At 43.4% G+C, this 12,206-nt stretch overlaps 1 protein-coding gene across 3 annotated transcripts in view; it reads left to right on the forward strand.

The window, feature by feature from the left end:
* Positions 1-446: 446 nt before the first annotated feature.
* The window catches only part of TP53BP2 (tumor protein p53 binding protein 2), a 51,708-nt gene continuing 39,948 nt past the window's right edge, over positions 447-12,206 (forward strand). For 2 of the 3 annotated variants that reach the window (XM_030447312.1, XM_030447315.1), the window contains exon 1: positions 564-810. In XM_030447312.1, coding sequence (XP_030303172.1) covers positions 784-810 — 27 coding nt within the window. In that variant the 5' untranslated portion in view covers positions 564-783. Of the gene's footprint in view, positions 464-563; positions 811-12,206 lie in introns of those variants that run through there. The other variant, XM_030447314.1, reaches the window with a different exon arrangement.

Raw genomic sequence — 12,206 nt, forward strand, 5'->3', positions numbered from 1 at the left:
AGCCCAACCTTAACGTGGGTCTCTACGACTTTGGCAACTCAACGTTTTCCTGCGAGGTTTGACTAACTGGACGGCCAGGTCTAACCTAAAACTTGCAAATAAAGTAAAGCGTACTTTAAGCAGGAATGCTAAACTGGCCGCGTAGATAAGGAGCTAAAGGACATTACCGGTGGGACCACCCGTTTTGTGGGGGAGAAATGGCAGGGACTCGCAGACCAGATTGAGGGAGGCTCCAATTTTTGAGCCTGGCCTTGCCCGGTTTCTTCCGCCGCCGGGCCAGGAAGGCTCCGTGGGGAGGGGACTAGTGCTGTGTGTGGCCCTGTCCTCCATAGGCCAATGAGTTTCGGAGGGCTGTGCTGGACGAGGTGACTCCTGGGGACTCACGATTCTCGTACTGCCAGAACCCCTCAGGACTGACCCCTGCCGCACCGGCCGGGGGAGGCTGAGCTGACAGCAGGCCGAGGTGACGGTACCCCCTCCAGGCAACCGGGGCCGGGGCGGGCGAAGGAGGAGGCCCGTCCCCCGCGGGAGTCTCGCCGGCCCCTCCCGGGGGTGGGAGGCAGGCGGGGCGCGGCGGCTCCTCCTCTCCGGGCCGGGGTTAGTTTCGGAGCGGAGCCTGGGCCACGGCAGCGACAGTGGGAACAAAGCGGAGAGCGGGCGGCGAGGTCGGGTCGAGAGCCTCTCGCAACAGGTCTCTCTGCCCGCCCGAATCGGCGGCACTACAGGCCTCCTCAGGTCGCTGGTCTCCCGCTCCGGGCGGCGGGGCTGGCACCGTTCGCCCCCATGCGGTTCGGCTCTAAGATGATGCCGGTGAGTCCCGGGAAGGCAGGGCCCCGGGGGTCGGAGCGGAGCGGCGCGACGGAGGGCGGCCGGGGCCGTCCGAGGGGCGTGGAAAGTTGGAGCGGGGCAGTGAGAAGGAAAATGGATCCCGCGGACGTGGAGGGGGGGCGGGAAGGCGACTCATTCCTTTTTTCCTCCCTCCCTTCTCCCCCAACTCCGGCCTTCTCGCTCTCGTCCCAGGGCTCCGCAGCCGCGGTACGGCCGCGCGGGGACCTCCTCTCTCCCTCATAGGTCTTTTCCCCCTTACCTTTTCATTTTCTTCCTTTTTTCACTCCGAGATGAACTTGTTCGACGAACCCCCTGGAGCAGACACAGCGCGGGCGAAAGGGGAGCCCCGGGGCGGTGGCGAGGGGTTCGCAGCGCCCGGGAGCGTCCCCCTTCGTCCCACTCGTGGGAGGCACACAAAGCTGCCCTGCCGGGGCCGTTCGCTCCTCGCCCCGCGGGGTAAACGTGCACCTCCTCTGAATCCTGCTATTTTAATTTTCTTCAAATCATATTAACTACTTAAAGTTGGATTGAAAGGAGCCGTGCCTGCTCGTTGCTCTGGCGGGTGGTAGTTTTGGTTTGGAGTGCCGGGACTCGAGGAGGAAGATGGTGTCCATAGTGATTACGTTTCAGAGTCATTAGGAGCTTTCGGGGGTTGGTGTTCCCCTTCCCGGCTGGGAGAGTTTCAGGAGCTGTTCATGGCGGTGTGTGTTAAACCTGCTCTGCTCAGGGAGGCGTCTTTGTTCTGACGCTTTCTAAAGGGACAGAGAGGATCAACTCCTATCGGGCTTTTGACGTGGATTTTAGAATTACATCGTTTTTGTCAGCTGAAGTTGGATAAAAGCATAGCACAACAGCTTTGCTTAGTTTTCAGCACAAAAGGAGGATGACATAAAATAGTTTTCTTAAAAAGTACGCCTGACTGAATACTTGGTTTTGCCAGCAGCAGTGCCCCATGAAGTCCAGAATCTGTTGTTCCGAGAGACTGAAGTACGTACAGAAAATCTCAGCAAGTTTAATACCTACCTTGTCCGAGTTGAGGGTGCTTTAAAATGTTCTCTCTGTCATCCTCCCCGGTGTGACATGGCTTTACTTGCTGCTCTTGATACCTCTTGGTATACATAGGTCGTCCTTTAATCCTTCTATTAAAGATTATATCCAGTTTAACTGTGCCAGGAGGTGACTTATCAAGTGAGGAACTGTACTGGGAGGTGAAACTGGGAATCCGTGCTGGAAGGATGTGGGTGTTAGAGGGATGCTTATTTTGCTATTTGTGTGTTCTTCCTCTGCATTAGGAGGAAATAATGACTGATAGTTTTATCTCGCAGAACACTAGAGAAGGCTGGGTGGCTATTGCTCTTACTGATGAGAGACAAACAGAATATGAGCCTAGCTCATATAACCAATGTGTTATGCAACTGTGGTGTTGTCTGCTTATGAAAAACTAAGAAAAACAAGCAGTAAATATAATGTGTTAATTCACCCCATGTCAAAACTGAGTTAGGTAAGCACCCTCGCATAACAGAAAAATCTCCAAGATTCTTCAGGACTGCTATTCCTGACCAGTTGCCTTGTCACTGGGTTCAAATAACAGAGAAAAAACCCCAGGAACAGTCTTATAATGTAATCATGTGTGAGTTGTGGTGTATGCATTTTCCTGGTGGTTCAGACTTTTCTTTGGTTGATGACTCAACTCATTAGTGATTCTGTTTTTTAACCTATAAATAAAGGGATAGGTACAGCCTTTCGTTATTCAGACCGTGAAAGTTTTGTGAGGACTGAATGTGCCTAAAGTAAGTTAAAATATAAGCATTAGGCGTACTAGAACTTTAATTCGCAACTCTGAGTTCTAGTATAATTGAGGAATAAGATGTCCAACAGTTATATTAAACAGTGGAAAAGGATGTTAAAGTGCTGTGGCCCATTGGCTGATGGGCAAATAAACAGCCACTTGATGCCACTTTGAAAACATTTTACAGTAATGTGAATCTGACAGTGTGGAAAAAACAATGTCAAAATAAATTCTTACTCTTTATATTTTTGTAAGTATTTTTACCAGTTTCCCTCATATTTTTCTTCCCCTAAACTAATTCTCATTTTTCTTTATAGAGATTAAATGAGTTTTGGATGGGAAGAGGAGGGAGCAGGACATCTGAGTGCCCTTTTATTTGTGTACTATTGAGGTGATCATGGACTTGAGTATCTTTAGCTGCCTTGTTTGAATGAGAAGTAGTAGCAGGTCCTAAACCATCTGTGAAATATTTTGGGTTTTAGTGTGCCTTTTTCTTTCCCACCCTCTAAATAAGATTTTTCTGTGTAAGATTTTAAGTCGCTGCCATGGGTCCAGCTCTCCTCTGTTCCAGAAGGTAGCATGGACAAGAGATTAAGCAGCACAGGAGGAGGTCTCATGAGCACAAATGGGAAATACAGCAAACATGAGCCCAGTGAAAAGCCTGGAAACTGCTGAAGCAGCAAAACTACTTGAGCTCTTGGGAAACTACCCTGAAACGGTGTTTTCCTTGTGGTGATGACAGGTGCTAAACTGCTGCCATATGTGTGTAACCATATGTGATTAAAAGTCTGCATAAGGGTGTATTATGAAGTAAGTTGTGTGTAGCTGTTCTGATGAAGGTAATAACAGGATTAATGCTGTTGAGTTGTGTGAAGTTGTCTCACTTTTCATCTGGTAAGGCTTGTGTGACTGGAGTGTGACTGGTACTGTTAAGGAGTTAAAGGAACTGGAAACGCTTTCAAAAATAGCATCTTTTTCTGCAGCATTAGTGGTCTCTCCAGCTTCTTTTACATTATTACCCTAAGGATTTGCATGTATTGAGAAATTATTTGTGTCATTATGCACGCTGGATAACTGACTTTTCAAAAACAGTAGCAGATAATACATTGACCTGTTCTTTAAAGACCAGTGAAATTTTTGGATCAAAACCCTTTGATGGTCTAGCTAAGGGTCCATTTTGCAATTTCTTATGTGTTACTGGGAGCCTCCTTGAAATCGGGTTGGATTCAGACATGCAGATACATTGCTAGGGTTAGAGACTGACTTGGCGAATTGGAAAATGCTTACATGCCTAAATTAGTTTTGTCTTCTGTTGTCAGAAGTGGCTTAAATTTCTGAAACTGTTTTCCCCAATAATCGTGTGTTATTTTCTAATGAAATTAAGCAACACTTTAAGTGTAAGGCTGTGATGTTGATACCATAAGGAGTTGTGGTTTCCTCCTAAGCTCTGCTGAATGCCTTTCTAAGCTGTAGGCATTGGACTTAAAGAATATATGTTTTCAATGCAGAATACTCCCTACTTTTTAGATGTATTTAAAAAAAAATAAAATCTATTTTTAACCTTTAAAAGCCTTATGGTGTTCTTTTGCTTGTCCCATTAGGCATTTAATTTGAATTGCCATATGGATTCTGAATTACTGAAATAGTGTAGTAGTAACCCATCTTAGGCAATTTTCTTGGAAAACACCTCATGCTGCTTAAAGAAACTTTAACATAAATAAATCTCATGTGCTTTGTAAGAGCAGTTTGTAAGATTATACAGAAACTCTCTCCTTCCCTACATTCATATTGTTACAAGATTGATTTGTTTTGTCTCACAAATAGTCCCATTTTATTCCTGAAATAGTTTTAAATGCGTTTAACTTCTGAGATGGCTTTTGTAATACATTAGCCCCCCATCTGCAATTTATGTTATATTGTGCTGCACTACATTAAATATCTTGGCTTCTTGGGTGGCTTTTATCAGAAACGGGGTAAGGCCGATATTATGAATTCCTACCAGATCATGCTGGGGCCATGGGAGCAGCTAATTATGCTGCTTCTGATCTATTCAACCATTCAGGTTGTTAGTGCCTTGTGGGGCCCTTGCATTTAGTTTGTCAATGGCTTGGATGCAGCAATGGAGTTTAGAATGGTTGGATAATTCACAGGATTTCCTTTTCCTCCCCCTCTTCTCCCCCCCCCCCTGATTGTGGCCAGACAAGATCTCCGCTTTATTAGCAAGCAGGTCTGCTTTGGAAGATTAATTTATATGCAAGTCAGTTGGACTTCAAAAGACATAGATAGAAAGGTTATTTCAGCAGAATAAACTAGCAGAATGGCAATGTGCCTAGCATTCCATTCAAATTATTGATTAAGAAACTGTCTTGAAAATGCTCCATTTGTCTAGCCGCTGTCCTCGTTAGTGGTCTGCTCCAGGTCTCTCCTTTCTCTTCCACTGTGAATGTTACTGACCTTGTTTAACTACAAGGCAGAGTTTTGCTTTACTGCTATACCATTTCTCTGAAGGGGGTGCTGGGTAACTCCAAGAACACGACTTAAGATGCCTCCCATGGCTTGGTGGCTCAGCTGCAGGAGGACTTCTCTGCCTTCTGGCAAAGGAATCCCCAGATCCTTTTAATCCATAGGCTGTTGACTTCCTGTGAAGTGTAAAAACTTATTTAATGCTCTGGAAACTGGAAAGTGGTCATATTCATGAAGTAATGAGCAGATAAAACCTTTTGCTTCTCTCCTAGTTTTATAGTTTTATTATCTTTATGCCTGGTTTCTCTCAGCTTAGTGAGACTGACTGGTGAGTCAGTCAGTTTCTTTTTAATCTTCAGTTCTCACAGTTGGATAGATACTGTGTATAAAGGTCACTAGAAATCCTGGACATCGTGTGAAGTACACTTAATTAACTTAGTCACTGTTGCTTAACTGTTTTGGGCTTGGCTGTGGAACATGAAAGACCTGAAACATTGTTTGAAACGTTGTTTGATAACTATTGCTGTAGTTTGGGATAAATGTTCATGGAGAATGAACTGTAAGCGAATCAGAGAAAGAACAGCAATCGTGTCACTGGAGATATTAAAAGGCAGAAACCAGTCTCCTGCTTGGTTTTGCTATTTGCTTTTTGTTAATCATTAATATTCTGGATCTTGTTGCTGGTGTTTAGAGTTTATCATCAGTTGTTTCTCTGCAGCAGTGGCATTATTTGGATGTTTAATGCTGTTGTGTATAAAAGAAGAGCCATTTGTTTTTTGTTGCTGTGGCATTATTATCAAGAATTTTATTACCAAGGTGCTAATGTAATTTCTGTATCTATTTCTTCAATGCTGCAGTGATGCTTCCAGATCTGAAGATGATATCTTTTGGTAGATGGCTGTGTGCAGTGCCCTAGCTTTTATTTGCATTTATTTTAAAAAAGAGGATTAGGGGAACACTTTTTGCCTTTTCCTTGATTTTTTTTTTTAAATTTTTTTCTTTAGTCCTCTTATATCTTTATTTTATCCATTTACAAAGTAAAGCATATACATTTTAAAATCAAGATCCCTTGTTCTGCATGGTTCTCTTGATTATCTGCAGTATGACTGGTTTGTAGTTATAGACCAAAACTCAAGTGAAAACATGGACACTTAACATTGCTGTATTGAAAGCTTCTGACATTATTTTGTGTTATTAAATATCAAACATCTGATTTGTAAAATAACTGCCATAGATCCAAGTATTTAATACTGTGAGCAGAAGTTACAGGAAGTTAAGCTACTTGTTAAAAATCATGCAGTGAGTTCATCCTGGGATTTGGGAGACTGATAGAGACAAACCAACGGGCACATACATTGTGGTGCTGCTGCAATAAAAGTCTGTCATATCTAATGTTAAGTATTAAATGGTATTACTTAATTTCATCACCTGCATCCATACATCTGTGGGGTGAATTGTGAATGGGGAGAGAAGTGTGATGGTAGTTTATTCTGTTCTACACTTGAGGAGAGTCCCTGAAAATGATGCTTGTTCATAAATCATTTATGTGTGTGTAAAGTGAATATTCCTTTATCACTGTTTAAGGAATATCTTGGATATCATCATCATCATCATCATGGGGGTTTTATTTTGTTGTGGTTTTGGTTTGGTTTTTTTCTTTTTAAATTAAGATATTATATTTGTCTCTTGATATTATTATTTTGTGAGGCTTAACTGCTTAAGGAACAATTTAGATCCGAGATTAGTTTACTATTTTTCCTTTCTGTTGAAACAGAGTGTTAAAATCCATTGTTTCTTTAATTTAAAGCTAAGGGAGAGTGTGTGTCTTTATTACCTTCAGTTTTCTTTTGTTCTTTAAGTGAGGAAAATCAGTCTCTTCTTCAGTGGATTCTTGTTGTAATGCTGCTCTTGTTATCCCATTTTAACTCTATTCTGCACCAAAGCACCTGTGTGCTCTGGTACTTCAGTAGTGCAGCAGCCTGCAGGTCTGTGAACCTGATGCAGCTTTAATGGGTGTGAATAAGGAGATGGAAGACAACACTGGTGTAGAATTGACTCCTTGCATTCTTAAGGTTTGGAGGCTTGGCCTTCTGCAAAGTGACTGTCCCCTTCTTGGTTTTCAGTAGCCATGAGCCTTTACAGCAATACCTACAAGTATCTTGCCCCCATATTTTTAGTTTTTCTGGGCAAAGTTGAAATTGTGCAGATTGGCTGGGCTAGCAAATCACAGAGAAATGTACAGGAAAGCTCTGACTCCATGCAGCTGAAACTCATTTAGTTTTTTCTGTCATACCTGTGCACAGCATACCTCTGTGGCGATTTCCTTGCTGCTTGAGAGGAGTGGCTTGTCTAGTGTGCTTTTCTTTTTTCCATTAAAGTGCATGTAAACACTTTTTTCACCCTGGTCTTATCCTACATAACTATATGCTGCCCTGAATGCAGAACTTCACCCAGATCAGTATCTGGGCCATGCAAAACAGTGATTGATGTCTCCTGCCCTGGATATCTGGAAAATGAAACCCATTCTCACCATCTTTGGGCATCCCAGGGCCAGGAGGAGCCTCCAAATTATGGTATTCCTGGAATTTGTTAGAGGTTCTCTGATCTCTGCTGTAGTAAGGCTCTGTGTGTGTCTCAACATACTGAAAAGTTCAGGAAAAGCTGATATAGCAGGGAATGTGACTGATTCCTGACTGAAAAAGAGGGAGGGAGGTGTTGTTGATTTGTGAAAGGCAGGATGTGTAGGGACTAGGCAAAAAGTACTCCAGACCTCCTTGGAGAATGCCATAAAGCTCTTGTGAAATACCAAAAATGACAAAGTGACTGCCATGGATCACGGATGAGCTGTGTGTTTGCCTGCTTGTCATGCTATGCTATAGCCACTTTATTAACAATAGCCACCCTGTGTATTCCAGACTTTTCAGAACAAGTCTTACTACACATAAAAAGGTTTGTGGGGAGAAGCTGTGGAAGTGGCACTATCAGCTTCTTCCTCTGTATGCAGGTCTTGCCTACTTAGTTTTTCTGACAAAATTAAGGTAATTTAGAGTGCTTCTTTTGCAAATAGCAGTGAGATGGGGTTAGAGAAGTTTTCTACCTCCAGGAAAGCTAAATGAGTGGCCAAATAGAGGGTGGCTGAGAGGGATTTTTTAATTTCCCCCCCCCCCCCCCAGTTCTTGGGGCAAAAAAAGTCTCTTTAGGGGCCCAGCACAATACAAATGTTGATTTGATTAAACTAGTCTCTGTTTAATTAATTTAAAATGGCTGTCACATCACCTCAGTGACCATCATTTCATATAAGGTCACCTACAAAGGTCACTATCATGACTTTGCTGGTGACAAGTAGAGCCACCCAGCAAGCCTGCTGCCTTGCTCTGATCAGCTGCTCTCCTTTCCTTCACTTCTCAGCTGGTGTGTCTTTGTAGAGCCTGGTGTTGCCTAGAAAGCTCTGGAAAGTGAGTGGCACTTAAATAGAACCTGTCAGACAGTTACCAACTGTTCAACCTTCCACTCTTCTGCAGGTTCTGTTCTAGTAGCTGAGTGTTTCCTGATGCAAGTTAAAGTATGTAGAGCTCCCCCTTACAGGAGCAAAGGTAAGATTAAGTGGGGTGCTTGGTGGGCTAATGGCTGACTGCTGGGCAAGCTTTCTCCTGCTCAGTTCTGCTGTAACTGTACACATCCTATTATAATGTAGTTGACCAGAACATCTGACTATCCATACTTTCCAGTGTCGAATAGCCCAACTGGTCCATTTTAACTTGCAAAATAACAAGATCCGTCTGTTTTGATGCAAAAGCTCTATGTGTCTTCTGTGCCAGTTGAATGCACACTGCTGTAGTGTTACATTCTTAGTTATCTGCACAGTTACTGATGACCTCCTGTGTGCTTGCAGCCCATAAGTGGCAGGACAGAAACCTTTCTTTAGGGCTTTGAATAATATCTATTTGACAACAGCTGAAGTTATGATCACCAAGTGATGGCATTTCATGGTGGTTATCTTTGGCACTGATGGTGGCTGTGCTGGTTGTCTGCATTGCTGTGCACAGTGACAGCTTACTCACAGTCAATCTGGGTCTGACAAGCAAAAGCATACTTCAAGGTATACTTTGATTGCAACAGGACCCACCTACGACTGGTGGTGAATCGGAAAGAGGCACCCTTCTTCAAAGGTATGGTGTGATGTTATACCTAATTAATTTAATGGGATGCTGCTCAAATGTCTTGTTCCTTTGGTTTCCACCCCTGCCTGTTTGTCTTTTGTATCTTCCCCTGGAGTTTAGTAAGGAGTTGAGTGATGGGAGGAAATGCTACCTGCTCTGAAAGCAAAAAGTAACAGAAAGGCTGATATTGTTGAAGTGATTTGCCATGTGGCTGCATAATCAGACATAATGGGGGAGGGGTTTGAGTAAAGCATGGCTTGCCTCCATTAGCCCACTATTTAGGTCAGCTAAGATGTAGCAGTTGGATGATACCTTCTGCTTCCCTTAACCTCCCTGTTGTCTTTAGAGATGGTGATAGAGGGGAATTCTCACTCACTGTGAGAGTTGGAGTAACAAAACCATATTTATCTTGGTGGAATTGAGAAACCTGTATAGCCTCTGCTTCCTAGAGGCAAGCATATAGGAAGCTAGAGCTGACCTTGAAAGAAGTGAAGCGCACAGACCTGTGCTATGAAATTTCTGGTGGGGATTAGTTTCCATTTTGCTTGTCCAGAAGGTTGATGGCTGAACAGCTTAATGAAGATATTGCCCTCTGGTGTGGTAGAGTGCCCCTGAAAGTCACATTGTAGAAATGTACTTCAGAACACCAAACTGCTCAGTAGCCAGTGCCACAGAACAGCCCAGCAGAAGATTGTGTGACTTCCCCTGTGCTGCAATTACACACGTGGTTAAATGTGTCATTGTTTGCACTGGCAGAAATGGTGTGTCCTCTGACCTACCTGCGCATGTCATGAGTCTCTTGGTTGGTCATAGTTCTGTTTCATGGAGGTGGGACACAGATTTTGGCACAGATTTTCCTGGAGGAGTGAGTAGCATTATGTAAGGAATAGAGTTTTCAAAAGCGTGACACTGAGCTCGGTGAAATCTCTGGGACTGGAGTATACTCGGGTTCTACACTTCTTTTTTTTTCTAACTTGCTACATGATTTGTTTTGTGTTGTTATTAAATTACAAAACTTCTGCTCTCTTGTTCTTTCCTGTATATTTATTTTTTAAACTGTTTGAGATGAATGTTGACTCACAAAAAAACCAAACCAAAACAAAAAAATATCCTCTTTTCTGCCCCCTCCATGATTGCTCCTAGGAGCACAGATCCCTGTTGCCAGTAAATTGAAGGTTTACTTTGTGTAGTGAGGTACTTGTTGCTTGATAAACCTGAATTTGACTGGCAGTTCTGGTGGGATGAGGTCAAATGCTTCCTAGTGTGAATGTTGATTGTCTTTTTATTGGTGAGAGTCTTATATGTTGGCTGGGAAAGCCCAGAATGAATATTTTTAAACCCAGTAAAGAGCTGGTGTCTTAGGGAGTGGGTGGTGTGGTATGGGTTGTATAGGTGCCAATTAACTGTGGTAGCTCATTTTATTTAGGTGTAGGTTGTGTTAAATGTTCTTTCATAGAATCATAGAAAGTTAGGGGTTGCCAGGGACCTCTAGAGATCACCTAGTCCAACCCCCCCCTGCCAAAGCAGGGTCACCTGTGGGTCACACAGGAACACATCCAGGTGGGCTTTGGATGTCTCCAGGTGGGCTTTGGATGTCTCCTATATTTGGATGTCTACCTGCAACCTCCCTGGGCAGCCTGGACCAGTGCCCTGTCACCCTCATAGTGAAAAAAAATACTTCCTAGTATTTATACAGAGATGCCTATGCTCCAGTTTATAACCATTGCCCCTTGTCCTATTGTTAGTCACCCCGAGAAAAGCTTGGCTCCATCCTCCTGGCACTTGCCCCTTACATATTTATAAACATTAATGAGGTTGCCCCTCATTCTCCAAGCTGAAGAGCCCCAGCTCCCTAAGCCTTTCCTCATAAGGGAGGTTTTCCACTCCCTTCATCATCTTGGTTGCTCTGTGCTGGACTCTCTCAAGCAGTTCCCAGTTCTTCTGGAATTGAGGGGCCCAGAACTGGACACAATATTCCAGGTGTGGCCTCACCGGGGCAGAGAAGACGGAGAGAAGAACCTCTCTTGACCTACTAAGCACTTCCTTTCTAATGCAACCCAGGATGCCATTGGCCTTCTTGGCCACAAGGACACATTGTTGGCTCATGATCATCCTTCCATCCACCAGCACCTCACATCCTTTACTCCCTGATATGGATCCCTTTGCTTTTCTCTGTGAAGGGTCCTGGCTTGTACAAGATTGTTTTTGAGGAAAAATATGAGTCTTTCTTTTAATTGTAAGAATATACATGCATCTTAAGTGGGAGGTGTAATTCTCAAGTGTCCTGACAGGCAGCATTTAAGACTCTGGCTGTATAGGAAGCTAGGAGAGCAGTAACACTTATTTCCCAATGGAGGGGATGCACAGCCAAAAGCAGCAAGAATAGCTTAGTTTCTTTTTTCTTTACTTTTATTTAGTTCCTTTTTTTTTTTTTTTTTTTTTTTAAAAGTACAGTAGCTGCCTACCTGCTTGATATAAGTGTAAAAAATTCAGATTTTGGCTTAAGTTTGAGTTCATAACCCCACTTATTATATTTGGATGTTGCCTTGGCTTCAGGCTCTTGTTATGTGCCCTGAAAATAAGTTTGTTTTTTTGTCTCTTGTGCACCAAGTGTTTGTAACTCAATGTTGGATGCAGAAGATGAAGCAATCTGTCTGCCTGGACAGGTAAGCCTCCAAAGACCCACCCAGGAGGTGGAGAAGCAAAGTCCAAGTAGAACGCCAACAGTGCAAGTTATGTATAGGTTTGCTTTCAATGGTGGGTTTTGGTGAAGTGTCCAGCAGAGCAAAAGATGGTTCTAAGTAGCCATGAATAAAGATTTGCAGAGAAAATGGAAGAGTACTTGGGCCAGGGGGGGAATGGAGGTTAGTGTGTGGAAGAGTGGAACTTCACAGGTGGCAATGGGAAGAGATATGTGAACATGCTGCTGTGTGGTACAATATGAAGACTGTATTTAGGTTTGTTTA

This window comes from Calypte anna, chromosome 3 (genome assembly GCF_003957555.1).
Source record: "Calypte anna isolate BGI_N300 chromosome 3, bCalAnn1_v1.p, whole genome shotgun sequence".
Classification (NCBI taxonomy): Eukaryota; Metazoa; Chordata; class Aves; order Apodiformes; family Trochilidae; genus Calypte; species Calypte anna.